At 52.0% G+C, this 26,866-nt stretch overlaps 1 protein-coding gene across 1 annotated transcript in view; it reads right to left on the reverse strand.

Moving 5' to 3' along the window:
• CACNA2D4 (calcium voltage-gated channel auxiliary subunit alpha2delta 4) overlaps window positions 1–26,866 on the reverse strand; it is a gene marked incomplete at both ends in the record, with an annotated part of 88,855 nt that overhangs the window by 26,547 nt on the left and 35,442 nt on the right. Inside the window, 5 exons of the mRNA XM_079715001.1 lie at window positions 4,335–4,415; window positions 7,622–7,749; window positions 9,682–9,777; window positions 25,295–25,388; window positions 26,747–26,844. Coding sequence (XP_079571127.1) covers window positions 4,335–4,415; window positions 7,622–7,749; window positions 9,682–9,777; window positions 25,295–25,388; window positions 26,747–26,844 — 497 coding nt within the window. The remainder of the gene's footprint in view (window positions 1–4,334; window positions 4,416–7,621; window positions 7,750–9,681; window positions 9,778–25,294; window positions 25,389–26,746; window positions 26,845–26,866) is intronic.

Raw genomic sequence — 26,866 nt, forward strand, 5'->3', positions numbered from 1 at the left:
GCGAACGGGCCGTGTCTCCACGGACTCCGGAGCGTCCGGAAGATATCAGTACGCTGACGCTCCTCTCTGGACCACCAGCGCTCTGGACCGTGGGCAGAAGAGACGTGTGTGCGAGCAAAGGCTCCTGGACCCAGCGCCCCCGTGCCCCTGCGGCTCCCAGTGCGGTCACAGCCGGTGACGCCCCCCACCTCTGGCTCGATCCACCTTATCTGCATCTAGGGGGTGCGGGGCCGGTTTCTGCGACTCTCTTCTAAGCCAGGAAGATGTTGGGCCCAGCTTCTGATGCTGGTACCACTGTGCATTCAGACCAGACCAGCCATCTGGACCAACACTTGGCAACCCAGCACCACGCCCTCGCCAGAGCCATCTGTCCCTGGATCACCAACCACCCAGCTCCGGGTCACTAATCATTCCCACTCAAGCTCGGCGTCACACACACAGTCACGTAGGGACAGAGGTCGTGGGGCCTCGGGCAGCAGAGCCAGGCGTCCCCCGTGGCCTCAGCCCTCGGGCCACACAACCTCCTGCAGCGGGTGGGGAGAAACCCAAACCCACGGTACACGGATCCCTTCCAGATCCTCTCAAGAGGCCAAGGTGGTGCTGCCGGATGAGACTGCCCGTCACCATGGTAACCTGCTCACACCTCTCCTGCTGGGATTTCCAGGGACGCCTGCCCAGAGGCCTGGAAGCTGCAGCGTGTGTGGATGGTGGCCTCCCGAGAGCCCGGCCACGCACCACCGGACTCATCCTCGGCGCTGCCGAAGTACGTCCCCGCCAGGCCCCATGGGGACCCGCACCACTCCCGCCGCCACCGCCTGCGGCCCGAGAGCCGCAGCTCTGCACCGCCCACTGCCGTGCCCCACCCTCAGCACCTCTGGGCCCGTGAGCCAGGGGACTGGCTCATCCTCTGCGACCCTCCTGCCAGCATATACCAAACAGACCCCGGGAGCAGGGAAAGGACCCCTCCGTTCTGCTCAGAGGTCTCAGTAATGGGGTCCTTTTCCCAGCGTTCTGTGAGCTCAGTCTGGCTTCCCAGAGTCCTCGTGGCACCTGGACTGGGGCCCAAACCAGAGCCAGGGCCCAGGGGCCCATCTGCTCGTTCCCTGCAACCCCCCACAAAGGGACAGAGGCCGGGGGTGGGCAGGGGCGGGGGCAGTGCAGGGTGGGGGTCAGCGGTCCCCTTTCCGAGGTCTGCCCTCCTGGGGAGTGCGATCCCGGTGAGTCCTGGGCCTCTTGCTCTGCAGGGCATCAGCCTCCCTGCCGCTTATGGAGGGTCAGGGGCCAGCAGGCCAGTTTCTGGCTCTGCGACGGCCGCGAGTCTAGGGAGTGGCCCTGGGGAGGCCGTCAGAACGTGGTTCTGAGGCAGGAAAAGGATAGAGGGGGCCGGGTGCAGGCCGCCCACTGGGCTGGCCTGCAGTCTTCCTTCTTTTGGGGTGCCAGCCGACACCAGACCTGGGGATTTTCTAAAGGGAGTCAGGGAAGGCTGGACGTTGTCAGTGGTGGTGTCTTCAGCCTAAGACAGAAGATTTTTAAAGGCAAAATTATATTTCTGGTTTGTTGTTTCAGATGACCAATAAAGACTGTATTTTCCTATGTACTTCCTGGTTTCCTTGGGCGGGAGGGGACGCAGGAGCCAGGAGCCGGGATGGTGGCTTCTGCCCGCTGACCTCCCCAGATGGATGCACAGGGTGTCCCCAGGCCCCTAAGGAGGACGGCAGCTCCCGCCCGAGGCCTGGCCTTGGGGCGCCCCTGGGAGGGCAGCGGGGGAGCGTGGAGCCCCGAGCCTGCTCCCAGCCCCGCTGCGAGCGAGGCTGCCCTGTGGTCAAGGGCAGACGGCCACTGGGTAGGAGGTGTGCCTTGGCCCTGGGGACCCTCCTGCTGCCTGCCGGGAGGGGCGGATCCCCGAGAGCTGTTTAGGGGACTAGGTTTCACCAGCCTTGGAGGGGTGTGGCTGGGTTTGCAGGACGAGCCCCGTTTAATGTCCTGTGCTTTTGAGGCTGATGTGCAGACGACCCCTCCCCAGGGCTCCGCAGGTGCACATCAGAATTGGGGACCGGAGGGCTGGGGCGGGGCCGGGGGAGGAGTGAGCGACAGCAAGGCCTCCGGCTGTTCGCCCACCTGCAGCCCGTGGCCCACCTCCCCGACTGGCCGGGCCTGGGCTACACGCGTCACAGTCTTCAGACCAAGACGGGATTCTCTTCTAGCCAGGAGCCCTCCCTTGGGTGACACCCCAGCGAGCCAGGAGCCAACCCCGGGGAGAAGGGAACCAGCAGGTCCCTGTTCCAGGAGTTCGGCCGGACCCCTTCCTGGGCGGGGGTAAGTGGGGAGAGGTGCCCTCCTGTGGCCCTGACCGGTACAGCAGAGCTGGGAGAGCAGGCCCCATGGGGGCAGGGGACCGCCTGCACAGGTGTGGGTAACGCGCAGACGCACCGTTCTGAGCGCGCCCCACTGTCTGAAGGCCGGGCCGTGCGCACGCAGGCGGAACTCCAAGGAGAGGAGCCCTCAGGCAGCTCCAGACAGCAGGCCCTCTGCACAAAGGCTGCTGGGCTGGGGAAACACACCTGCAGGTTATGGCACCACCATGACACTTGGCAATATTTCCCAAGCGGGGCCTGGAGGGCACAGAGACTTGAAAGTGGATCCTGATCAAAACGGTAGATTCCTAGAAATTCTGCATGAACTGTTGAGAAGTACCTGCTTAGAGGTTGAACGCCGCCCCCTCATCCATCTGCCTGGCCCTTGGCTGTCCCCCAGCCACCCTTCCTCCTTCTCCCCAGCCCAGGGCACAAACATCAAACGTGCAGCCTGTCCGTCACAGAACACACAAGGAAAGGAACTGCCAGCACAGTACACACAGGCTAGCTGGTCCAGGGTCAGGGAGGCTGAGCCACAGGCTAGGAAGAGGAAATTACAAACGGAGGCTGGAAAAAAATAATTGAAGCATAAAGGTCTCCAGTGCCTCATCCCTGTCCTATCACATCCGTGCCCCCCGAGCGTCAGAGCGATTGTCTGCAGTGAGTTAAACCAGAGGCACCCGGACACGGTTTCCATGGCAACCCCTCCTGGCTCTAATGCAGCGCTGAGTTAAAAATGATGTCAAGTAATTGGAGAGTGCAGGGGAGTGCAGCCAGCAGGCTGACCCCGCGTGCCTTCTATCTGCTGGGCTTTCGGGTGTGCGGGAGCTGAGAAGGCCACATCACGGAGGGAGCAGGGGCTACGGGACAGTCTTTAGGGTCTGGGATTAGCAGGCCAGGCGAAGAACAGAAAGGTGGCTGGGAAGGCACGGGTCCCTCCAAAGTGCCCGGCGGCGCAGCCTCAGGACCCCTGTGACACACGTGTTTCCAAACGAGGCTCCGAGCAACCAGAACAAGCCCTTCCCTCCCTCCTCCATCCCAGCGTGGACGGCCGTGCCCTTGCTGGGGCGGGTGGACAAAGGGGCAGCTTGCCTGCTGGGCCGCTCCTCCCTGCCCTTTGCCCTGCACTCAGCCTGGGGGAGGAGACACGAGGGGCCTGCTCGCCCGTCCCTGGCACCTGCGGGGTCCCCCACAATGCAGGCACCCGACCCCAGTGCCCAGGATGGCCGAGAGCTGTGAGGACCTCACAGCTTCTCAGAACACGGTGGGGTCTGAGACATAGAGACCGAGGGTAGGATCCTCAGGGCTCTCAGACGAGTGGGCAGGGGTGCCAAGGCCCTTCTTAGGCTCCAAAAAGCTACAAAGCCAGGGCAGCTCGTGATGCTCCCCGGGTACTCTCATGGCTTCTGTGGCCAATTGCAACAAAGGGTCGTGATCCTGCGCCTTCAAGAGAGGCAATCTGAGCTTAAATTCTAGCTTCGTTGACTATTAGCTGTGGGACTTTGGGCAAATAACATTTCTGGGCCTCAGTTTCCTCATCTGTAAAATGGAGCCAAACCAGGTCACCCCTGGGCTGGATGAGAATGTGCACGGGAGCACTTGACTCACGTACGGGCTCGGACTTCAGGGTCTGAGTCACAAGCCCACTCCTCCCCTCAGTGGGCAGTGGAGGCGGAAGCGACACGAAGAGGGTGGGAAGGAGGTCTGGGCAGTCTCTGTCCTGTGTGACCTTGAGCAGACCTCTCAACCTCTCTGGGCTTCACAGTTTACTGCATGAATTCTGTTAGATCTAAGGCCTCACAGCTGTATAAACAAAATGGCTCAGGAAGACTCCGCCTCCCCTCAGCCCCACATTTCATCTGGGAAGACATATAGACCGTGGCCCCGCAAACCACGCGCGGCGCCGCCTCCGTCGCTTGTGCCTCGTTCTCGACGCGGACTCACAACTGCCCGGCCTCACAGCCCAGGGGCAGCTCCTACCTGCAGCGATGGCTGTCCTGTTGTCCATGGTCATGGCTACAGCTGTGCTCACGGTCACCACCATCGGCTTGCCTGTATTTTCTGGGGGAAAAATTGTCCAGTCACTTTTCCCGCACCTGAGGAGGAGCCGGGGTGGTGGCGTGGGCTGGGAAGCCCAGTAAACAGCAGGCTAGGACGTTCCCTGAGCGAGCGAGGGGCTGCCCGGGAGGCTGCCTGCTGCCACCACCTCGGGTCTCTGCGGAGCGCCTCGTGCTTGCCTCTTATGTGCCGGGTGCCGCCCACCTCTCCATGCAGCTCCGAAGCTGCCAGGTCAGTGTGTGGTGGCCCCTGGCCGCCTGGACAGCGCCGCACCATCGGGTCCCTGACACTGCGGGCCTACTCTGTCACAGGGCCGCAAAGCTGTCTGCATGCAGCTGCCCCACTGGAGCTCGGGGACCCCGCGGGGACCCACCCAGGAGACTCGCGTGGCATCAAGGGGCCCTTTCGAGCAGGGGACGGGCTGCGCTCCCGGACGCAGTGCTGGCTGACCCTGTGTTGTCCTTCATCAGTTACATGAGTCAAGGTGACAATGACAGCCCCTTCGGGAAGCCGGACGCCAGGGCTGTGATGGGCACAGAAGGCTGGCTGGCATCTGACACATCTGAGGTGCCCTGTGAATCCTGGTGGCTTGCATGCCACTGCCCGGCTGGTCGCTGCACGTCTGGGACACAGCCAGGCTCCGGGATCTGCCTGGAGGTACCTCCCCACCTCTTAGGAGAGCCAGGCCGCCAGGCGCAGAATTCAGGTGGCAGCTTCAGCTCTGCATCAGCACAGAGCTTTCTGGCTTTGAGAGGTGCGGACGAGTACATGCCTGCAGCTTCTGGATTCTACAGCCCTGGAAAAGGCACTCTTGTCTACGGATCAAGGGCATCACTAAAAACCCCGAGAAAGGGGGCACAGCTCTGCCATGTGCTCACTTGTTAGAATGTCTTTACATCAAACGTTGCTTGAAACCAACAGGTCGTGAGACTCTTAACAGTGTCAGTCATAGTGAAACTTAAATCTACCACTGGTTTCTCGTATCTGCTGTTTTGCCAGGATTACCCATCCCACCTCGCTGGAACCAAGTATCTCACAGAAATCAGAAATTACTCTGATTCTAGGAACTGACACAACGTAAGGTCGTCCTTGGCTCTAGGAACTGGCCATGACGAGGACACAAGAGACCAGAACAGCCGCAGAAGCTGGCTTCCCTGCCTTGCTTCTAGAAATGTCTGGACGATCCTGATGGGGCCACCCCCGCACCGTTCCCGGCCGCAAGCTGCTTTCAGGACAGACCCGTTGTGTGTGCTCCACGGGCTCAGAGGAAACACCCAAGCGAAGTTGTGGGGTGCTAATGACGCGGCCTCTGGGGACCTCAGGGATCTCAGGGCCTGGGTCACCGGGCACCCGGGTGGATGAGCTGGCTACCAGGTGGTAGGGGCGCAGGCCCAGGGGCTGGCCCAGGAAGCAGGGCTGTGGATGCAGGGGCACCAGGCCTGAGCCGCCGGGGCTTCGCCGGGACTCTGCTCTGTGCTGGCAGGTTTCTCAGCACCGACTGCAAAGGCAGCTCCGTGTGGGCAGAGCTCGCCCACCGGGCCCAGGTAGAGGGCTGCAGTCCGCCTGGGCGGGCGGGGGCCTCCGCTCACCCTGCAGCCACCCCTCCACCTCCTCAGGGGTACCCCCCCCATTAAAACTGTCGGTTTCTCCCTTTGGGGGAGGATGGGAGTGTGCAGGGCCCCCTGCCCGGTGGTCCCCAGCTGCCCCTCCTCATCTCACTCTCTGTTCCCGCCCACCACCCTCCTGCCCCCGCCCCAGAGAGCTCCCCGGCAGCCAGCAGGCTCATCCCGGTGACACTGTGGGCAGGAGGGAGCCCGTCCCCGTGGGGGAGGGCAGGGCCTCACCCCAGAACCCCCGGGACCCCGTGGGGCCCTCCTGTTCCGGGTGGCTCCGGTGCCAGTGCGGGAAGGGGCCCCTCACGGGCGCGCCCTGGAGTCACAGCGCCTTATACACAGTGAAGTGCGGAGAGACCCCCGGCGTGCCCCCGGCTGTGTGGCCCGGGCGAGTCACGGCGCTCTCTGGACCTCAGACTCTCCCTGTGTAAGAAGAGGGCGTGCGCAGCGGATGAGCGGCGCGTGGAAAAGCGTTCTGTAAAGCACGTCCGTGACACGCCGGGCGGAGGGTGCCGAGGAAGGGCATCCAGAGGGCAGGTGCTGCCTGCAGCTGCGGGCGGGACCCCGGGGCCTGGGCCTCCCCAGCCGGCAGCTCAGCTCGGGGAGGTGCCCGTCGGGCGGCGTGAGGGTGGTTTTGGTGGCGGCGGTGGCAGGAGGCTATTGGCGGGCGGGCGGCCTGGAGGGAGGACGAGGCCTCATCCCAAGTCGGCTCCCGGCCGCCCTCTTTTCCGTGTCTCCACTCCTCACCCCCGGCCTTGGCTCGCTCGGCCAGGACGCCGAGGATACTTGCAGGCTCCCTCACCCCACGGCGCTGAGGGCAGGACCCCCAGACGTGACTCTTGGACCCTCTCTGGGCCGTGGTCACTTCAACTGCGAACTGAGAGGATGAGGCTTTGCAGCTCCAAGGTCCTTTCTGTCCTAAACGCCGTGCGGCTTTCTTGGCGCTCTGTTAAAGCCACTTACCGTTTCCTGTTTGGGTTATTTCTCAGAGTGGGGGCCGGGCTGGGAGTTGGGGGCTCCAGCTCTGAGCCCCCCTGGCCCTTGGACTAGCAGGCCTGTGCTGGCTGGGTGCCTGAGGCCCAATCAGCCATCATCTCTCGCCCTGCAGCCCCCAGAGGCCTGGCAGCCGGGAGGCGCCCCGTTATTACCAGGAGCTGCCGGGGAGCAGGCCGGGGCTCCGCCAGCCTCCCGGGATACAGTCTGCTCCAGGCAGTACAGCAGCCCCCCACGGAATTAAGTCTGTTCCTTTCATGGTTTGAGCAACTCTCAGAAACACTCAGATGTATGGAAATACAAGACTCTCCAGAGACCAACTGTCCCAATGTCCTCCTACGCGGAATTTGGGCTAGAATCCAGCTCTGCCTGACTTTCAGGTCAAACGCCTTTCCTTTGTTACGGCTGAACTTTTGAACTGCATCGTTGATTGCCGGCCAGGGAATGAAATGATCCACCCAGGGAGCAGGTGGAGGCCAGCGGGGTGACGGGACACCGAGGTCTGGACGTTCGGTCCTGTATCTCGTTGCGGTTTCCCACCCCAGGCGCGGCGGGAGGAGGGATGCCCTGGCCCCCCGCCCTGGAGCTTGGGGTATAGATTACCTGGTCCCTCTGCCAGGTAGAGGTTGAAGACCATGCTGCCCGGAGGCTGCTCGGCGGCCTGGCGGTACCACAGAGGGAAGTGGTCCAGGGTGAACATGCTGGCCTCGTCCGCCAGCGTCAGGAACCTCCTGCAGGGAGAAGGGTCTGTCACCTCCCCTGGGTCAGGGAGCGCGGTCGTCCCTATCTCCTCGTTCCTATGAGGTCCTCTTGGCTGGGCCAGGGGGGCGACTCCCCTCTGCCTTGGGGGGGTTGCAGAAGAAAAGATTAGCCCCTGAATGGGTGTTGCCCCAGAGGATGCTCCCCAGCAATTCCTGCCTTTTCCAGAATCAAATGCTGGTGCATCTTAGGGCACATCGTAGGAAGAGTGGAGGGCCTGTGTGATGGAAGAGCCTTTCCACCTCTCCGTACACTCCTTGCCTGCAGGGTTTATTTCTCTGGGGTACAGCCTAATTTCTCTTTGTCAAGCTGATTAGCATGTCTGCAGGAGGGAACTGGATAGTCATAGAGGGTCATAAATTCCCCCAAATGGTTACTGTAACAGCTGCTGCCACAGGCAGTAGAGTCTTCTTTTGGGGGGGCAGCTCTACCTTGCTAATTCTGGTTTTGCACTGCTGGGCTCAGCCCGTGGACAGAAGGGAGTGTTGGCCCAGAGCAGGCTGGGAGGGAAGCAGGGAGAATCTGGTAGTGGTTAAAAGCGTGACTGTGGATAACCTGCAGGTGGATAACTGAGGTTTGATTCTGGGCATGCTTGGCTCAGGGCTCTCAGAAGCCCACCTGCCTGGCTGCACCGTCCTGGGCTGCAGTGACGCCAGGGGCCAGGCAAGGGGAGCCCCCTGGAGGCGTGCAGTGCATGCGCGGCCGTTCGTGGGGCTGGTTCGTGACTCAGGAGGGTCTGTCTGTACCGACTTCCCTCCTACGTTCTTGGAAGCCCTTTGGAGAGGGTGCAGGGGTATCCGAGACCCTCCCCTCACACTGCCCGGTGTGGTCCCCGGTCCAACCTGGGCCACAGGAAGATGTGGATGTGCGTTTTTCCTACTGGGGGAGGAAGTTTAAGGGGGTGAGGGTGGTGAGCTTGGGGAGGCAAGTTCCCAGGTGGCTCGAGGCCTTCGGGCGAGTCTGCAGTTCTCCCACTGGATCTGGTCCACCTGGGTCACCTGTCGTGTCTCTAACCGGCGGAGGAAGGGCTGGCCAGGCAGGATGCTTCCTGGGTTTCCACCTCTCAGGGAGGGAGTGGGGAGGCGGAGGGCCACTTAATGCCTCTTCCTAGAAGCCTCTGCTTCCTGGAAATGGCAGGTTTGTCTTGGAGTCCGTGAGGAAGACCCCCCGGATGGCGCCCTCTTGGGGCCGTGGGTGGGTGGGAGGCGAGGACACTGGAGTCAGGTCTGCGCAGGAGACCTCTTGGCTGCTCCCCCCAGGTGGCCGGCGGGCCCACCTACTTGAGTCTCGTGGTCTGCAGAGTGGCAGGTGGCTTCGCTCCCCTGTCCACAGCGTGCTCCCCCGGGCACCCCCTTTGCTGCAGTGCCAGGTGGGACACCCTGGTGGGCTGGTCCCCAGTGGCTCTGCTGGGAGCGGGGCTTCTCAGCCTCAGCACCGCTGACGTTTTGGGCCCGGCAACCGCTGGGGGCCATCCGGTGCACTGCGGGCTGTGCAGCAGCATCCCTGGCCTCTACCCACTGGATGCCAGTAGCAACCCCCTGCCCTCCCCCAGTTGTGACGTTCAGACTGTCTCCAGGGTGGGGGGCAGAATCACCCCCATCTGAGAATTTCGGGCTTGGGGGAGGGGAAAGTTGTCGACAAAGGACGGGCACGGCCGGAAGATTCAGCCCATTGCTCAGAGATCTGTCCCGGCGGGAAGACTGCATCTGCTTCCCCTCTTGGGAGTGAATGGGGATGAGCCCAGGATGGGACCAAGCCTGGCTGGAAGGGGTGCTTCTCTGGCTGTCCCAGTCTGTAAACCCAAACCCTTCCTCCCCCTGTACTCTTGGAGTCCAGCACAGGTCTACCCGCAAACCACAGGGGCACCCCAGGGACCCTGCTCCCTGGCCTCCGGCAGTACTCACTTGTCAGAGACCTTCTCGGAGCCCACGAACAGGCTGCTTCTGAGGAGGCCGGCCCGGGTGCCCAGGAAGGCCATGTCCACCACATGCTCGGACTCACTGCGGGCAGGCAGAGGAGAAGTCATCACCGCGGGCCCGGGGAGGAGGGATGGGGGGACCGGGAGGACCTGCAGGCCTCTCCCAGCGCCGGGCCCCCCGACTGGGGTGGGGCGGGGCAGGTGGGTTGGTCTCTCGGGGGGACGCTGCACGCTGGCCGTCCGCTGTGAGCATCCCTGGGCTGCACCTGCCCTCGCTCGTGGGTCCCCTGGGCCTCTGCCCCTCTGCGTGCACACAGCTTTGTGGGGAGTTAGCTCTGGAAGACAGAAGGAACCCAGGAAGAGAGATCTTGTCCCGGGACCTAAGGAAAGTAACTCCTGGTGACCAGCACACACTTAGTACCTCGCCATGTGAAGCCCTTTTCAAATGTTTGCCTTATTCCTGAGATGCGGAAGGAGAAGACAATCCACATCCACCAAGAGGAGTCTGGGCAGAGCTCACGCCTTTGCCAACAAGACTTGGGAGAGGCCGCGGGCTGGAGGGCGCTGAGCCTTCTCTCACGGTCCCGGAGCGGCCCTGTGAGGACCATGCCCCACCCGGGAGAGTCACCTTTTTTGAAATTTCAACCTTACTGACGTATAACAGACATAAAACCGTAAGGTAGTTGAAGCGTACATTATGGTGATCTGATACAGGTACACATTGGGAGAGGATCCCCTCCACTGTGGGTGCGCGTGTGTGCACACGGTGCGTGCAAGTGAACATTAAGTTCTACTCCCTTAGCTAATCTCAGTTACACAATCCAGTGCTCCAACTAGAATCACCGCCCTCAGGCCTTTTACTCATTTCACAGCCGGAAGCCCGTGCTCTTCACCAGCCTCTCCCCATGTATCCCACCGCCAGCCCCCAGCAACCGTTTTTCTACTCCATGTTTCTATGAGTTACACTTTTTTTTTTAGATCTCACATGTAAGTGATACTGAGCAGTATTCATCTTTTTCTGTCTGACTTATTTCACTTAACGTAATGCCCTCTAGTTTCATCCATGTTGTTGCAAATGGCAAGGTTTTCTTCTTTTTAAAGGCTGAGTAATACTCCATTGAATATACACACCACACCTTCTTTATCCATTCATCCATCAGTGGACACTTGGGTTGTTTCCATGTCTTGGCTACTGTGAATAAGGCTGCAGTGAACAGGAGGGTGCAGATATCTCTTCAATAGTCTGCGTTTGTTTTCTTTGGATAAACACCCAGAAGTGGGATTGCTGGGTCCTGTGATAGTTCTATTTTTAATTTTTTGAGGAACCTCCATACTGTTTTCCATAGTGTCAAAATCAGTTTACGTTCCCACCAACAGTGTACAGGTGTTCCCCTTTCTCCACATCCTCGCCAACACTTGTCATTGCTTGTCTTTTTGATAATAGTCATTCCAACAGGTATAAGGTGACATCTCACTGTGTTTTTTGTTTTTTGTTTTTAATTTATTTTTGGCTGTGTTGGGTCTTTGTTGCTGCACGCGGGGTTTCTCTAGTTGTGGCAAGCAGGGGCTACTCTTTGTTGTGGTGCACAGGCTTCTCTTGCTGCGAAGCATGGGCTCTAGGCACGCGGGCTTCAGTAGTTCTGGTAGGCGGGCTCAGTAGTTGTAGCTGACGGGCTCTAGAGCACAGGTTCAGTAGTTGTGGTACACAGGCTTTGTTGCTCCATGGCATGTGGGATCTTCGTGGACCAGGGCTCGAACCCGTGTCCCCTGCATTGGCAGGCGGATTCTTAACCACTGTGCCACCAAGGAAGTTCGTCACTGTGGTTTTGACTTGCATCTCCTTGATGATTATTGATGTTTAGCACCTTTTCATGTCCCTATTGGCCATTTGTAGATCTTGTTTGGAAAAATGTTTATTCAGTTCCTCTGCCCTTAAAAAAAAATCAGATTGTTTTGTTGCTAATGAGTTGTGTGAGTTCTTTTATATATAGTGGATATTAACCCCCTGTCAGATATATGATTTGCAAATACATCCTTTTGCATGTGGCTGTCCAGTTTCCCCAACACCATTTATTGCATAAACTATCCTTTCCCCATTGTATAGTCTTGATTCCTTTGCTGTAATTAATTGACCATATCTGCCTGGGTTTATTTCTTTTTTTTTTTTTTTTTTTTTTTGCGGTATGCGGGCCTCTCACTGTTGCGGCCTCTCCCAGGCTCCAGACACACAGGCTCAGCGGCCACGGCTCACGGGCCCAGCCGCTCCGTGGCATGTGGGATCTTCCCAGACCAGGGCACGAACCCGCGTCCCCTGCATCGGCAGGCGGATTCTCAACCACTGCGCCACCAGGGAAGCCCTATTTCTGACTATTCTGTTCCATTGATCTATGTTTTTGTTTTTCCAATAACATACCGTTTTGATTACTGTAGCTTTGCAATATAGTTTGAAATCAAGGCACACGATACCTACAACTTTGTTCTTTTTCTCAAGATTGTTTTGGCTATTCAGGGTCTTTTGTGGTTCCATACAAATTTTAGGATTGGTTTTTCTATTTCTGTGAAAAAATGCCATTGGAATTTTGATAGAGGTTGCATTGAATCTGTAGATGGCTTTGGGTAGTATGGCTATCTTAACAATATTAATTATTTCAATCCATGGACATTCAATTTTTTTATCAATGTCTTATAGTTTCCAGTGTATAAATCTTTCAACTCGGTTTAATTTATCCCTAATTATTTATTATTTTGATGCGATTGTAAATGGGATTGTTTTCTTAATTTCTCTTTCTGATAATTTGTTATTAAGTGGACAGAAACACAACTGATTTTTGTATATTGAAATTGAAATTGTATCTTTCAATTTTACTGAATTTGTTTATTAGTTCTAACAGTTTTTTTGTGTGGAGTCTTTAGGGTTTTCTATTTATAATATCATGTCATCTGCAAATAGAGTTAGTTTTGCTTCTTCCTTTCCAATTTGGATGTTTTTTTTTTTTTTTTTTTTTGCAGTACGTGGGCCTCTAACTGTTGTGGCCTCTCCCATTGCAGAGCACAGGCTCTGGATGCGCAAGCCCAGCGGCCATGGCTCACGGGCCCAGCCGCTCCGCGGCATGTGGGATCTTCCTGGACCGGGGCACGAACCCGTGTCCCCTGCATTGGCAGGCAGACTCAACCACTGTGCCACCAAGGAAGCCCTGGATGTTTTTTATCTCTTTCTCTTGCCTGACTGCTATGGCTAAGACTTCCACTATTAGGTTGAATAGAAGTGGTGAAAGTGGGCATCCTTGTCTTGTTCCTGGTCTTAAGAGAAAAAACTTTCAACTTTTCACCATTTCACCAGTAGCTGTGGGCTTATTAGATATGGCTTTTATTTAATCACTTCTAACTTTTTTCATATTCTTGCCCCAGCCCAATTCATTGCAGGCTATTACCCGATTTCTCTCAGTGTCTAGATCGGTGTTTTTTAGTGAGTATATAAGGTAGGCAATATCCAAAGCATTGCCAAAGGGAAGTATTTCTTCCTCTAGGCTCAGATGTTGTGGCTGCTGGGGTCGCCTAAGGGCTCTGTGTTGGAGGCTGCACAGTGCACTGTCAACTGACAGTACCTGGAGCTGGATTGGAATGCCTGGTCCACAGTCTGGAAAATCACTGAGGAAAGGGTATGGGGTGTGGACGGGGCTGCCCCCCTCTGGTGGTATACAGACCAGAGTCTCTGGGGGTGGAACCTATGCCCCTGTGCATCTCTGACAAGCTTCCCTATGCAATTCTCTGTTCAAAAGTAGAGAGAATAGCTAATGAGAACCCTGCACCCATAACTCGGCTTCAACAATCACCATCCTTGCCAATCCTCTGTCATCTACAGCACCCCCAGACCCTCCACTAGATTATTTTGTAAATTTAATTAATTAATTAATTTTTATTTTTGGCTGCGTTGGGTCTTTGTTGCTGCGTGGGGGCTTTCTTTAGTTGCGGTAAATGGGGTCTACTCTTCATTGCGGTGTGCAGGCTTCTCATTGCGGTGGCTTCTTCTGCTGCGGAGCACGGGCTCTAAGAACATGGGCTTCAGTAGTTGTGGCTTGTGGTCTCAGTAGTTGTGACTTGCAGGCTCTAGAGCACAGGCTCAGTAGTTGTGGTGCATGGGCTTAGCTGCTCCACGGCATGTGGGATCTTCCCGGACCAGGGCTCAAACCTGTGTCCCCTGCATTGGCAGGCGGATTCTTAACCACTGTGCCACCAGGGAAGCCCCCTTGGTTTCTTTATTCTATTTATACTTGACTAAAGAAAAACTTCTCCTCAATATCTGTTTATCCTGAGGCATAATTTGTAAGAAGAGGCAGGATAAAGAATTGTGTCTCTGTTTCTTCACCAGTTTGTACAAGTATGAATTGGTTTCCTAACATCTTCCAAAGATGACCAAGAAGACTTTTCCTTCAGTATTACTTTGAACACAGGATTTTAGCACGTTTAATGTGCTCTTACCCACTGCTGTTGTTACCAGTGGTGTTGCTCTGACTGCCTCTCGTCTGGCTGGTGAGAGCCCCTTCAGTGCGGCTCTGACGTCCTGTTGGCAAAACCTCCTTAGTCTTTGGTGACTTGCTCCTGGGATGACAAGGTGCCCCCAGCTCATTCTGTCCACCCCCTGCCCCTGACCTGGAATCAGACACTTCTCCAGGGGTCACTGACTCATTTTAGTGAGAACTTTTTTTTTTTACAACTTTATTGGAGTATAATTGATTCACAATGGTGTATTAGTTTCTGCTTTATAACAAAGTGAATCAGTTATACTTATACATCTGTTCCCATATCCTTTCCCTCTTGCGTCTCCCTCCCTCCCACCCTCCCTATCCCACCCCTCCAGGCGGTCACAAAGCACCGATCTGATTTCCCTGTGCTATGCGGCTGCTTCCCACTAGCTATCTACCTTACGTTTGGTAGTGTATATATGTCCATGCCTCTCTCTCGCTTTGTCACAGCTTACCCTTCCCCCTCCCCATATCCTCAAGTCCATTCTCAAGTAGGTCTGTGTCTTTATTCCTGTCTTACCCCTAGGTTCTTCATGACATTTTTTTTTCTTAAATTCCATATATATGTGTTAGCATATGGTATTTGTCTTTCTCTTTCTGACTTACTTCACTCTGTATGACAGACTCTAGGTCTATCCACCTCATTACAAATTGCTCAATTTCATTTCTTTTTACGGCTGAGTAATATTCCATTGTATATATGTGCCACATCGTCTTTAACCATTAATCGGATGATGGATACTCAGGTTGTTTCCATCTCCGGGCTATTGTAAATAGAGCTACAATGAACATTTTGGTACATGACTCTTTTTGAATTATGGTTTTCTCAGGGTATATGCCCAGTAGTGGGATTGCTGGGTCATATGGTAGTTCTATTTGTAGTTTTTTAAGGAACCTCCATACCGTTCTCCATAGTGGCTGTACCAATTCACATTCCCACCAGCAGTGCAAGAGTGTTCCCTTTTCTCCACACCCTCTCCAGCATTTATTGTTTCTAGATTTTTTGATGATGGTCATTCTGACTGGTGTGAGATGATATCTCATTGTAGTTTTGATTTGCATTTTTCTAATGATTAATGATGTTGAGCATTCTTTCATGTGTTTGTTGGCAGTCTGTATATCTTCTTTGGAGAAATGTCTATTTAGGTCTTCTGCCCATTTTTGGATTGGGTTGTTTTTTTGCTATTGAGCTGCATAAGCTGCTTATAAATTTTGGAGATTAATCCTTTGTCAGTTGCTTCATTTGCAAATATTTTCTCCCATTCTGAGAGTTGTCTTTTGGTCTTGCTTATGGTTTCCTTTGTTGTGCAAAAGCTTTTAAGTTTCATTAGGTCCCATTTGTTTATTTTTGTTTTTATTTCCATTTCTCTAGGACGTGGGTCAAAAAGGATCTTGCTGTGATTTATGTCATAGAGTGTTCTGCCTATGTTTTCCTCTAAGAGTTTGATAGTTTCTGGCCTTACATTTAGGTCTTTAATCCATTTTGAGCTTATTTTTGTGTATGGTGTTAGGGAGTGATCTAATCTCATACTTTTACATGTACCTGTCCAGTTTTCCCAGCACCACTTATTGAAGAGGCTGTCCTTTCTCCACTGAACATTCCTGCCTCCTTTATCAAAAATAAGGTGACCATATGTGCGTGGGTTTATCTCTGGGCTTTCTATCCTGTTCCATTTATCTATCTTTCTGCTTTTGTGCCAGTACCATACTGTCTTGATTACTGTAGCTTTGTAGTATAGTCTGAAGTCAGACAGCCTGATTCCTCCAGCTCCATTTTTCGTTCTCAAGATTGCTTTGGCTATTCGGGGTCTTTTGTGTTTCCATACAAATTGTGAATTTTTTTGTTCTAGTTCTGTGAAAAATGCCAGTGGTAGTTTGATAGGGATTGCATTGAATCTGTAGATTGCTTTGGGTAGTAGAGTCATTTTCACAATATTGATTCTTCCAATCCAGGAACATGGTATATCTCTCCATCTATTTGTATCATCTTTAATTTTTTTCATCAGTGTCTTATAATTTTCTGCATACAGGTCTTTTGTCTCCTTAGGTAGGTTTATTCCTAGATATTTTATTCTTTTTGTTGCAATGGTAAATGGGAGTGTTTTCTTGATTTCACTTTCAGATTTTTCATTATTAGTGTACAGGAATGCCAGAGATTTCTGTGCATTAATTTTGTATCCTGCTACTTTACCAAATTCATTGATTAGCTCTAGTAGTTTTCTGGTAGCATCTTCAGGATTCTCTATGTATAGTATCATGTCATCTGCAAACAGTGACAGCTTTACTTCTTTTCCGATTTGGATTCCTTTTATTTCCTTTTCTTCTCTGATTGCTGTGGCTAAAACTTCCAAAACTATGTTGAATAAGAGTGGTGACAGTGGGCAGCCTTGTCTTGTTCCTGATCTTAGTGGAAATGGTTTCAGTTTTTCACCATTGAGGACGATGTTGGCTGTGGGTTTGTCATATATGGCCTTTATTATGTTGAGGAAAGTTCCCTCTATGCCTACTTTCTGCAGGGTTTTTATCATAAATGGGTGTTGAATTTTGTCGAAAGCTTTCTCTGCATCTATTGAGGTGATCATATGGTTTTTCTCCTTCAGTTTGTTAATATGGTGTATCACGTTGATTGATTTGCATATATTGAAGAATCCTTGCATTCCTGGAATAAACCCCACTTGATCATGGTGTATGATCCTTTTAATGTGCTGTTGGATTCTGTTTGCTAGTATTTTGTTGAGGATTTTTGCATCTATGTTCATCAGTGATATTGGCCTGTAGTTTGCTTTCTTTGTGACATCCTTGTCTGGTTTTGGTATCAAGGTGATGGTGGCCTCGTAGAATGAGTTTGGGAGTGTTCCTCCCTCTGTTATATCTTGGAAGAGTTTGAGAAGGATAGGTGTTAGCTCTTCTCTAAATGTTTGATAGAAATCGCCTGTGAAGCCATCTGGTCCTGGGCTTTTGTTTGTTGGAAGATTTTAAATCACAGTTTCAATTTCAGTGCTTGTGATTGTTCTGTTCATATTTTCTATTTCTTCCTGATTCAGTCTTGGCAGGTTGTGCATTTCTAAGAATTTGTCCGTTTCTTCCAGGTTGTCCATTTTATTGGCATAGAGTTGCCTGTAGTAATCTCTCATGATCTTTTGTATTTCTGCAGTGTCAGTTGTTACTTCTCCTTTTTCATTTCTAATTCTATTGATTTTACTCTTCTCCGTTTTTTTCTTGATGAGTCTGGCTAATGGTTTATCAATTTTGTTTATCTTCTCAAAGAACCAGCTTTTCGTTTTATTCATCTTTGCTATCGTTTCCTTCATTTCTTTTTTTTTTTTTTTTTTTGTGGTACGCGGGCCTCTCACTGTTGTGGCCTCTCCCGTTGCGGAGCACAGGCTCCGGATGCGCAGGCTCAGCAGCCATGGCTCACGGGCCCAGCCGCTCCACGGCATATGGGATCCTCCCAGACCGGGGCACGAACCCGTATCCCCTGCATCGGCAGGCGGACTCTCAACCACTGCGCCACCAGGGAGGCCCTCCTTCATTTCTTTTTCATTTATTTCTGATCTGATTTTTATGATTTCTTTCCTTCTGCTAACTTTGGGTTTTTTTTGTTCTTCTCTAATTGCTTTAGGTGCAAGGTCAGGTTGTTTACTCGAGATGTTTCCTGTTTCTTAAGGTGGGATTGTATTGTTATAATCTTCCCTCTTAGAACTACTTTTGCTGCATCCCATAGGTTTTGGGTCGTCGTGTCTCCATTGTCATTTGTTTCTAGGTATTTTTAAATTTCCTCTTCGATTTCTTCAGTGATCACTTCGTTATTAAGTAGTGTATTGTTTAGCCTCCATGTGTTTGTATTTTTTACAGATCTTTTCCTGTAATTGATATCTAGTCTCATAGCGTTGTGGTCGGAAAAGATACTTGATACAATTTCAATTTTCTTAAATTTACCAAGGCTTGATTTGTGACCCAAGATATGATCTATCCTGGAGAATGTTCCATGAGCACTTGAGAAAAATGTGTATTCTGTTGTTTTTGGATGGAATGCCCTATAAATATCAATGAAGTCCATCTTGTTTAATGTATCATTTAAAGCTTGTGTTTCCTTATTTATTTTCATTTTGGATGATCTGTCCATTGGTGAAAGTGGGGTGTTAAAGTCCCCTACTATGAATGTGTTACTGTCAATTTCCCCTTTTATGGCTGTTAGTATTTGCCTTATGTATTGAGGTGCTCCTATGTCAGGTGCATAAATATTTACATAAATATTTACAATACTTGCATAAATATTTACAATATTTATTATACTATATTATAATATAATATTATATCTTCTTCTTGGATTGATCCCTTGATCATTATGTAGTGTCCTTCTTTGTCTCTTCTAATAGTCTTTATTTTAAAGTCTATTTTGTCTGATATGAGAATTGCTACTCCAGCTTTCTTTTGATTTCCATTTGCATGGAATATCTTTTTCCATCCCCTTACTTTCAGTCTGTATGTGTCTCTAGGTCTGAAGTGGGTCTCTTGTAGACAGCATATATAGGGGTCTTGTTTTTGTATCCATTCGGCCAGTCTGTGTCTTTTGGTGTGAGCATTTAGTCCATTTACATTTAAGGTAATTATCGATATGTATGTTCCTATTCCCATTTTCTTTTCTTTTCTTTTTTTTTTGCGGGCCTCTCACTGTGTGGCCTCTCCCGTTGCAGAGCACAGGCTCCGGACGCGCAGGCTCAGCGGCCATGGCTCACGGACCTAGCCGGGCCTAGCCAGGCCTAGCCGCTCCGCAGCATGTGGGATCTTCCTGGACCGGGGCACGAACCCGTGTCCCCTGCATCGGCAGGCAGGCTCTCAACCACTGCGCCACCAGGGAAGCCCCCCATTCCCATTTTCTTAATTGTTTTGGGTTCGTTATTGTAGGTATTTTCCTTCTGTTGTGTTTCTTGCCTAAAGAAGTTCCTTTAGCATTTGTTGTAAAGCTGGTTTGGTGGTGCTGAACTCTCTCAGCTTTTGCTTGTCTGTAAAGGTTTTAATTTCTCTATCAAATCTGAATGAGATCCTTGCTGGGTAGAGTAATCTTGGTTGCAGGTTTTTCTCCTTCATCACTTTAAATATGTCCTGCCAGTCCCTTCTGGCTTGCAGAGTTTCTGCTGAAAGATCAGCTGTTAACCTTATGGGGATTCCCTTGTGTGTTATTTGTTGTTTTTCCCTTGTTGCTTTTAATATGTTTTCTTTGTGTTTAATTTTTGACAGTTTGATTAATATGTGTCTTGGCATATTTCTCCTTGGATTTATTCTGTATGGGACTCTCTGTGCCTCCTGGACTTGATTAACTATTTCCTTTCCCATATTAGGGAAGTTTTCAACTATAATCTCTTCAAATATTTTCTCAGTCCCTTTCTTTTTCTCTTCTTCTTCTGGAACCCCTATAATTCGAATGTTGGTGCATTTAATGTTGTCAGAGGTCTCTGAGACTGTCCTCAGTTCTTTTCATTCTTTTTTCTTTATTCTGCTCTGCAGCAATTATTTCCACTACTTTATCTTCCACGTCACTTATCTGTTCTTCTGCCTCAGTTATTCTGCTATTGATCCCATCTAGAGTATTTTTAATTTCATTTATTGTGTTGCTCATCATTGCTTGATTCATCTTTAGTTCTTCTAGGTCCCTGTTAACTGTTTCTTGCATTTTGTCTATTCTATTTCCAAGATTTTGGATCATCTTTACTATCATTATTCTGAATTCATTTTCAGGTAGACTGCCTATTTCCTCTTCATTTGTTAGGTCTGTTGGGTTTTTATCTTGCTCCTTCACCTGCTGTCTGTTTTTCTGTCTTCTCATTTTTCTTATCTTACTGTGTTTGGGGTCTCCTTTTTGCAGGCTGCAGGTTCATAGTTCCCATTGTTTTTGGTGTCTGTCCCCAGTGGCTAAGGTTGGTTCAGTGGGTTGTGTAGGCTTCCTGGTGGAGGGGACTAGTGCCTGTGTTCTGGTGGATGAGGCTGGATCTTGTCCTTCTGGTGGGCAGGTGCACGTCTGGTGGTGTGTTTTGGGGTGTCTGTGGCCTTATTATGATTTTAGGCAGCCTCTCTGCTAATGGGTGGCGTTGTGTTCCTGTCTTGCTAGTTGTTTGGCATAGGGTGTCCAGCACTGTAGCTTGCTGGTCGTTGAGTGAAGCTGGGTGCTGGTGCTGAGGTGGAGATCTCTGGGAGATTTTCGCCGTTTGATATTATGTGGATCTGGGAGGTCTCTTGTGGACCAGTGCCCTGAAGTTGGCTCCCCTACCTCAGAGGCACAGCACTGACTCCTGGCTGCAGCACCCAGAGCCTTTCATCCACACGGCTCCTCAATTTGGGATGATTCGTTGTCTCTTCAGGTATTCCACAGATGCAGGTACATCAAGTTGATTGTGGAGCTTTAATCCGCTGTTCCTGAGACAGCTGGGAGAGATTTCCCTTTCTCTTCTTTGTTCTCACAGCTCCCGGGGCTCAGCTCTGGATTTGGCCCCACCTCTGCGTGTAGGTCGCCGGAGGGCGTCTGTTCTTCGCTCAGACAGGACGGGGTTAAAGGAGCCGCTGATTCGGGGACTCTGGCTCACTCAGGCCGGGGGGAGGGAGTGGCACAGAGTGCGGGGCGAGCCTGCGCCGGCAGAGGCCGGCGTGACGTTGCACCAGCCTAAGGCGCGCCGTGCGCTCTCCCGGGGAAGCCATCCCTGGATCCCTGGACCCCGGCAGTGACGGGCTGCACAGGCTCCCCGGAAAGGGGGGCGTGGACAGTGACCTGCACTCGCACACAGGCCTCTTGGCAGCGGCAGCAGCAGCCCCAGCGTCCCACGCCCGTCTCTGGGGTCCGCGCTGTTAGCCGCGGCTCACACCCGTCTCTGGAGCCCCTTTAAGCGGCGCTCTTAATCCCCTCTCCTCACGCACCAGGAAACAAAAAGGGAAGAAAAATTCTCTTACCTCTTCGGGCAGCTCCAGACTTTCCCCGGACTCCCTCCCGGCCAGCCGTGGTGCACTAACCCCTTCAGGCTGTGTTCACGCCGCCAACCCCAGTCCCCTCCTTCCGATCCGACCGAAGGCCGAGCCTCAGCTCCCAGCCCCGCCCACCCCGGCGGCCGAGCAGACAAGCTTCTCGTGCTGGTGAGGGCCGGTTGGCACCGAACCTCTGTGCGGGAATCCCTCCGCGGGAATCCCTCCGCGGGAATCCCTCCGCTTCGCCTTCCGCAACCCTGTTGCTGTGCTCTCCACCGCGGCTCCGAAGCTTTCCCCCTCCGCCACCCGCAGTCTCCGCCCGCGAAGGGGCTCCTAGTGTATGGAAACCTTTCCTCCTTCACGGCTCCCTCCCACTGGTGCAGGGCCCGTCCCTATCCTTTTGTCTCTGTTGTTTCTTTTTTCTTTTGCCCTACCCAGGTACGTGGAGAGTTTCTTGCCTTTTAGGGAGTCTGAGGTCTTCTGCCAGCGTTCAGTAGGTGTTCTGTAGGAGTTGTTCCACGAGTAGATGAATTTCTGGTGTATCTGTGGGGAGGGAGGTGATCTCTGCGTCTTACTCTTCCGCCATCTTCCAACAGCCCCCGTGAGAACTTCTTAAAGTGGACATTGGAAGTCCACAAGCTGGGTCTGGGGTGCTCACTGAGGTTGGTCCTTTCTGTGGACGAGGATCCCCTCTTTGTTTCTTTCAGGGAAAATACATGAGATCATTGATATTTCCAACTCATATTTAGGGTCCCATCTAAAACCTCTTTGATTTAAAAAATTTGCACCTCTTTTCTCGTTTGTTGAAAATCTTGTTCCTAGTGACATTAACAATACTATGTGCGCTGTCTATCCATGTAGTTTGAGAATAACAGTGCCAATAAATAGAGTTTCTAGAAATGTGCTTATTGAACACAGTTTTTAAGATTTTATTTGTTTAGTGTTTACAGTTCTGTGTTTCCAAGTCCCTTGAAAGAAGTCCCTGATGTGTGGTTATTGCACGAGCTTGATACACAGCCAGGTTTATTTGTTTCATTTGCTTTCAGATTTTTAGAGCTTATTTCTTAAAATGTAATTTTGTTTTATAATGATATAAAGCATTTACATGGTTCCAAAGTCAAATATGCAAAAGAAGGCGTATTCAGAAGTCTGTTTCTGTCTCCATTCCTCTGTTTCTTCACTCTTCCTACAAGTAACCTGTTTTGTTTACTTGTTTATTTTTCCATTAAAATATGTAGATATATATGCACATACACATATATGTTTATATACGTGTAAGTAACCATGAAGATATATTTGCATTTTCTCTTTTAGATAAACAGCAGGGTATTATTATACACAATTTTCTCCATTGCTGAGACCTTCCATGGCAATATATATAGTTCTCAATTTACAAGGCTACATAGTATTCCATTAGGTGGATCCACCAGGGTTTATTTAACTAGGCTCCTACTAATGGACATTTAGGTTATTTCCAATCTTTTACTGTTTCAAACAGTGCTGTAATGAATAGCTCACGCGTATGTCTTTGGGATTCATTCCCAGGAGCAGGATCGTTGGCCAGAGTGTAAATGCATATGTCACTTCGGTAGATACTGTCAGATTCCCCTCCACAGGCTTTGAAACATTTTGCATTCCCACCAACAGCGCACAAGAGTGTCTGATTCCCCACAGTCTCGTAACAATGCCCGTCAACAAACGTAAATGGTTGTCAGTCTAAATGACAAGTACAACCTCAGTCCACATTCAATTTGCAATCCTTTTATTATGAGCTGGATTGAGCACTTTTTCATACAACTGAGGACTAGCTGCATGAAGTCTCTGAACTGTCTCTTGGTCATTTTCCCCATAACTGGTTGGTCTTTCACTTATCTATTGTTGAAGTTATCTATCACGAATATATAATATAGGGACAGTCACTTTTTCTTTGTTTTTTTAAGTTGCCAACATTTTTCCAGTTTGTCATTTCTCTTTTCACCTTGCTCATTTTTTTTTTTTTGCCAAATAAACATTTTATGTTGTTAAATTTATCAGTCATTCCCTTATTGCTTCTGAATTCTGAGCCATCGTTGGGAAAGCTTTCCCCACTCCTAGATTGTAGAGCAACTGGCTCATGTTTTCTTCTAGCGCTTATATGGTTTCATTTTCTACATTTAAATCTCTGAGTCATTTGGACTTTATCCAGGTATACGGTGTGAGGGAAGAATACAGCATTATCACTCTGCAGATGGCTCTCAAACCGGTTAGTATTACATAGTCCATCTTTCCCTCCCTGGTCTGACACAATGCCCTTGTCATACACTAAATTTCCACATGCATTTAGATGAATTTGTGGATTTTCTTTTCCATTCCCTTAGTCTGCCTGTCTATTCCTGTGTCAAAACCACACTTTATAAATTGCAGAGGTTCTGTAACGTTTTACTATTTTGTGGGGCCAGCCTTCTTTTGCTGCCTTTCTTTTTCAGCGTTTTCCTGGCTATTCTTGCCTGTTCTTCCGAATGAACTTCATACTGCCTATGTTTTCTTCTAGGAGTTTTATGATTTCAGGTCTTCAAGTCTTTAATCCATTTAGGCTGATTTTTGTGTATGGTGTGAGACAGTGGTCTAGTTTCTTTTCTTTCTTTCTTTCTTTTTTTTTTTTTTGCATATGGCTGTCCAGTTTTCCTGACACCATTTGTTAAAGAGACTATCCTTTCTCCAGTGTATATTCTTGGCTCCTTTGTCAAACCGTAGTTGTCCACATATGTGTGGGTTTATTTCTCTGCTCTCAGTTCTGTTCCATTGATCTATGTCTCTGTTTTTCTGCCAGTACCATGCTGTTTTGATGACCCCAGGTCATCTTTCCTGAAATATTCTTTCCCTGGTCAAGAATATGTGTTCCTCAATGTTTCCCAACATTAAAAAATCAGCTAATTTCTGAACTTGGAAAGATAAAGATTGTGTCTTCTCTCCAAACCTAGTGAGCCAGCCCCCACTGTAGAAGGCAGGACAGTACAGGGGCCAAGAGTCTGGACCCTGGAAACAGGCTGCCTGGTTTTGACTCCAGCTCGGCCACTTATGAGGCAGATGACCTTGGGCAAATTACTTATCTCATTCTGCCTTGGTTTCCTCATCTGTAAAGTGGGGATAGTGATAGGACCTCTATTGTAGGGTTGTTGTGAGGATCAAAAGGCTTAATGTACACTGAGTACTTGGAACAGTGCCTGGCCCTCCGTATTCTTCTTCGTTCTTTAGTTTTCTTTAATTTTGAATAGATAATACAGTCACACGGCTCAAATTGGTATCAAAAAGTTATATAGTGAAAAGTGTCCCTCCATCTCTGTTTCAGTTACCCATTCTTATAACCAGAAGCAACCAGTGAGAACTGTTTCCTATATAGCCTTCCATAGGTATTTTATACATACACACCCCCCTATATTATGTTTTTCCCCCTTTAATAGAAATGGTAGTGTACCACCAGGCACTGTTCTGCATCTTGCTTTTTAAACAGGTGTTTGTTCCTATAAGATTCTGGCGGTGTTTTCACGAGGACAGCACTAGGAGAGGTCTGACATCGTCCTGATGTCGAAGTTGACTCTTACTGTTCAGGAACAGGTGTGGCCCCTGCATCCTTCACCTCATTAGTACCTTACACCCTCCTGGCACTCACATGCACACACATGCTCACACACTCACGTCCATTCATCTCTTCTTTCTACCTTCCTGCTAAACACCAGAGCCCCAGGTGAAGAGGGGCAGAGGGAGAGAGGAAACGCACGGGGCGAGGACTCACGTTTGTACCGCGTGGGCCTCCACCTTCCCTGCTGGAAACGAGGCCGCGGTCGGCTTGAACCGCTCTCTCCGCTCTCTCCGGGCCCTTTGGCTAATGGGCTCTCACAGCGGGAGCCTGGCCCCAAGAGAGGGGTTCTGGGAACTGGGCCAAGGGGTGTGGGCTGGGTGTTCCCTGGGAGGGGAGGGGGCAGGAGCAGGGGCCTCGTGGAAGCTTTGCCAAGTCCCTGCTGTCCCGGGGCTGTCACTCCCACACACCTTCCCACCCTCCTCTCAGGACAAAGGACACAGCAGGAGGCCCTGCCTCAGCCCAGGGACCCCAGGGGCGGGACCCTCAGCCCCACCCAGACGTACTCGGAGGTGTTGAGGGACAGTGCCGTCCAGTGCGCCTCCATGGGGGCCGTCACCACCGCGTCAAACAGCAGCTCCTGCAATAGTTCCTCGTCGCCTGGGGCAAAATACGGAGACCACCCTCTTACTCCCCCCGTGGTCGGCAGCTCAGCTCACCCCCACCCAGGGGCCCTGAACTTCAGGCACGAGACGTGCTTCAAGCTGGAGGAGGTCAGCTCAGGGGGCCAGGAGGCCGCGTCCTCAGCCTCCACCGTGTGGGCAGAACCAAGGGACTGCCAGGCCTTTCCAGCTCTTGGGCTCCATGAAGTCAGGAGGCCCACCCGCCAGCCGCCCTCCCCTCCCCTCCCTCTCGCCATTGGGCTCCGTCGTGCCCACGCCTCCCCGAGGGCCTAAACCTGCCTCGGGGCCTGTGCACACCGGGGTCCGGATGCTCCCACCCCCTACTTGCGGGGACGGCCCTTCCTTTTCCCTCCGCCCCTCTAACACGATTCTTTACGTTCACTGCGGTGAGATCCACACAGCACACACCCGACCGATAGCATGCAGTGTGGGCGTTTACACTTGGACGGAGACGGGCAGCCCTCACCTCCACGGCACGACGTTTTCATGACCCCCGAGGAGAGCCACTCGGTGGCTCCTTTCTGTCCTCAGCTGCAGTGACGCCTCCTGACGAGGGGCCCCCCGACCGCGGTTAGAGCAGCCCCCCCTCCCCCTATGGCACCTACTCACGGCTTCACACCCCCTGCATCGACACGCGTGCCGCTTCCCGGTTACCTGTCTTCTCCCCTAGAGCACAGGCCCCGTGAGCACAAGGGCCTGGCCTGTGGGTCATTGGTAGCTTCACTGCCCCTCTGCGCCCCCAGGCCCGGCGCAGACTTGTGGGTGGAATGAATGAATGAGGCCTTGTCAGGCGGGCACGGGAAGCGGGGTCTTCTCCCGGGTGGGACACTGATGGGACAGGTTGACCCGTGCCTCCTTCCAAAGAGGAAGAAGAGGGACCACGTGGAGGGTGGCCCTGTGACTCCCCAGCTGCATTCGTGCAGGGACTTGGGGTCACCTGGGAACCCGGCTTAGGAAACACTCAACAGACACAGCGTCCAGGAGACGAGGACTTGAGGGACCAGAGCGTCAGCTACTGGCTGGGGGTGGGGACGGCCCTGATGGGCAGGCCAGCATCCCTCACTGCGGGAGCCTTAACAGTGCCTGGGTGACAGACGCTTAAAGAGACCGCGCTCCCTGCCGTGGGGACACACCTGTGCCCCTGCAGGTCCCAGAGCTCTCAGCCACTGGCGTGGCCCCAGTGAGGCTGACTCCGTCCTCTCCTCTGGGGACTCCCTGTTCTCCCTAAACCATCGTGAGGTCTGCAAATGGGGCCCCTCTCCCCACCCCCCTGGCCCCCCGCCCAGCCCACTGTCCCCGCAGAGTCCCGAGCTTCGGGGCCGGAGAGACACTCACACTCCAGGGCTGGGTCCCGCCCGGTCAGGAAGCGGACCACGGCCTCCAGCTGGCTGAGCTTGCGGTGCTCGGGGTCGATGTCCGTGACGCAGTAGATCCTGGAAGCCACGGAGCCCGTTA

Source organism: Hyperoodon ampullatus (genome assembly GCF_949752795.1).
Source record: "Hyperoodon ampullatus genome assembly, chromosome: 11".
In the NCBI taxonomy this organism is placed as follows: domain Eukaryota; kingdom Metazoa; phylum Chordata; class Mammalia; order Artiodactyla; family Ziphiidae; genus Hyperoodon; species Hyperoodon ampullatus.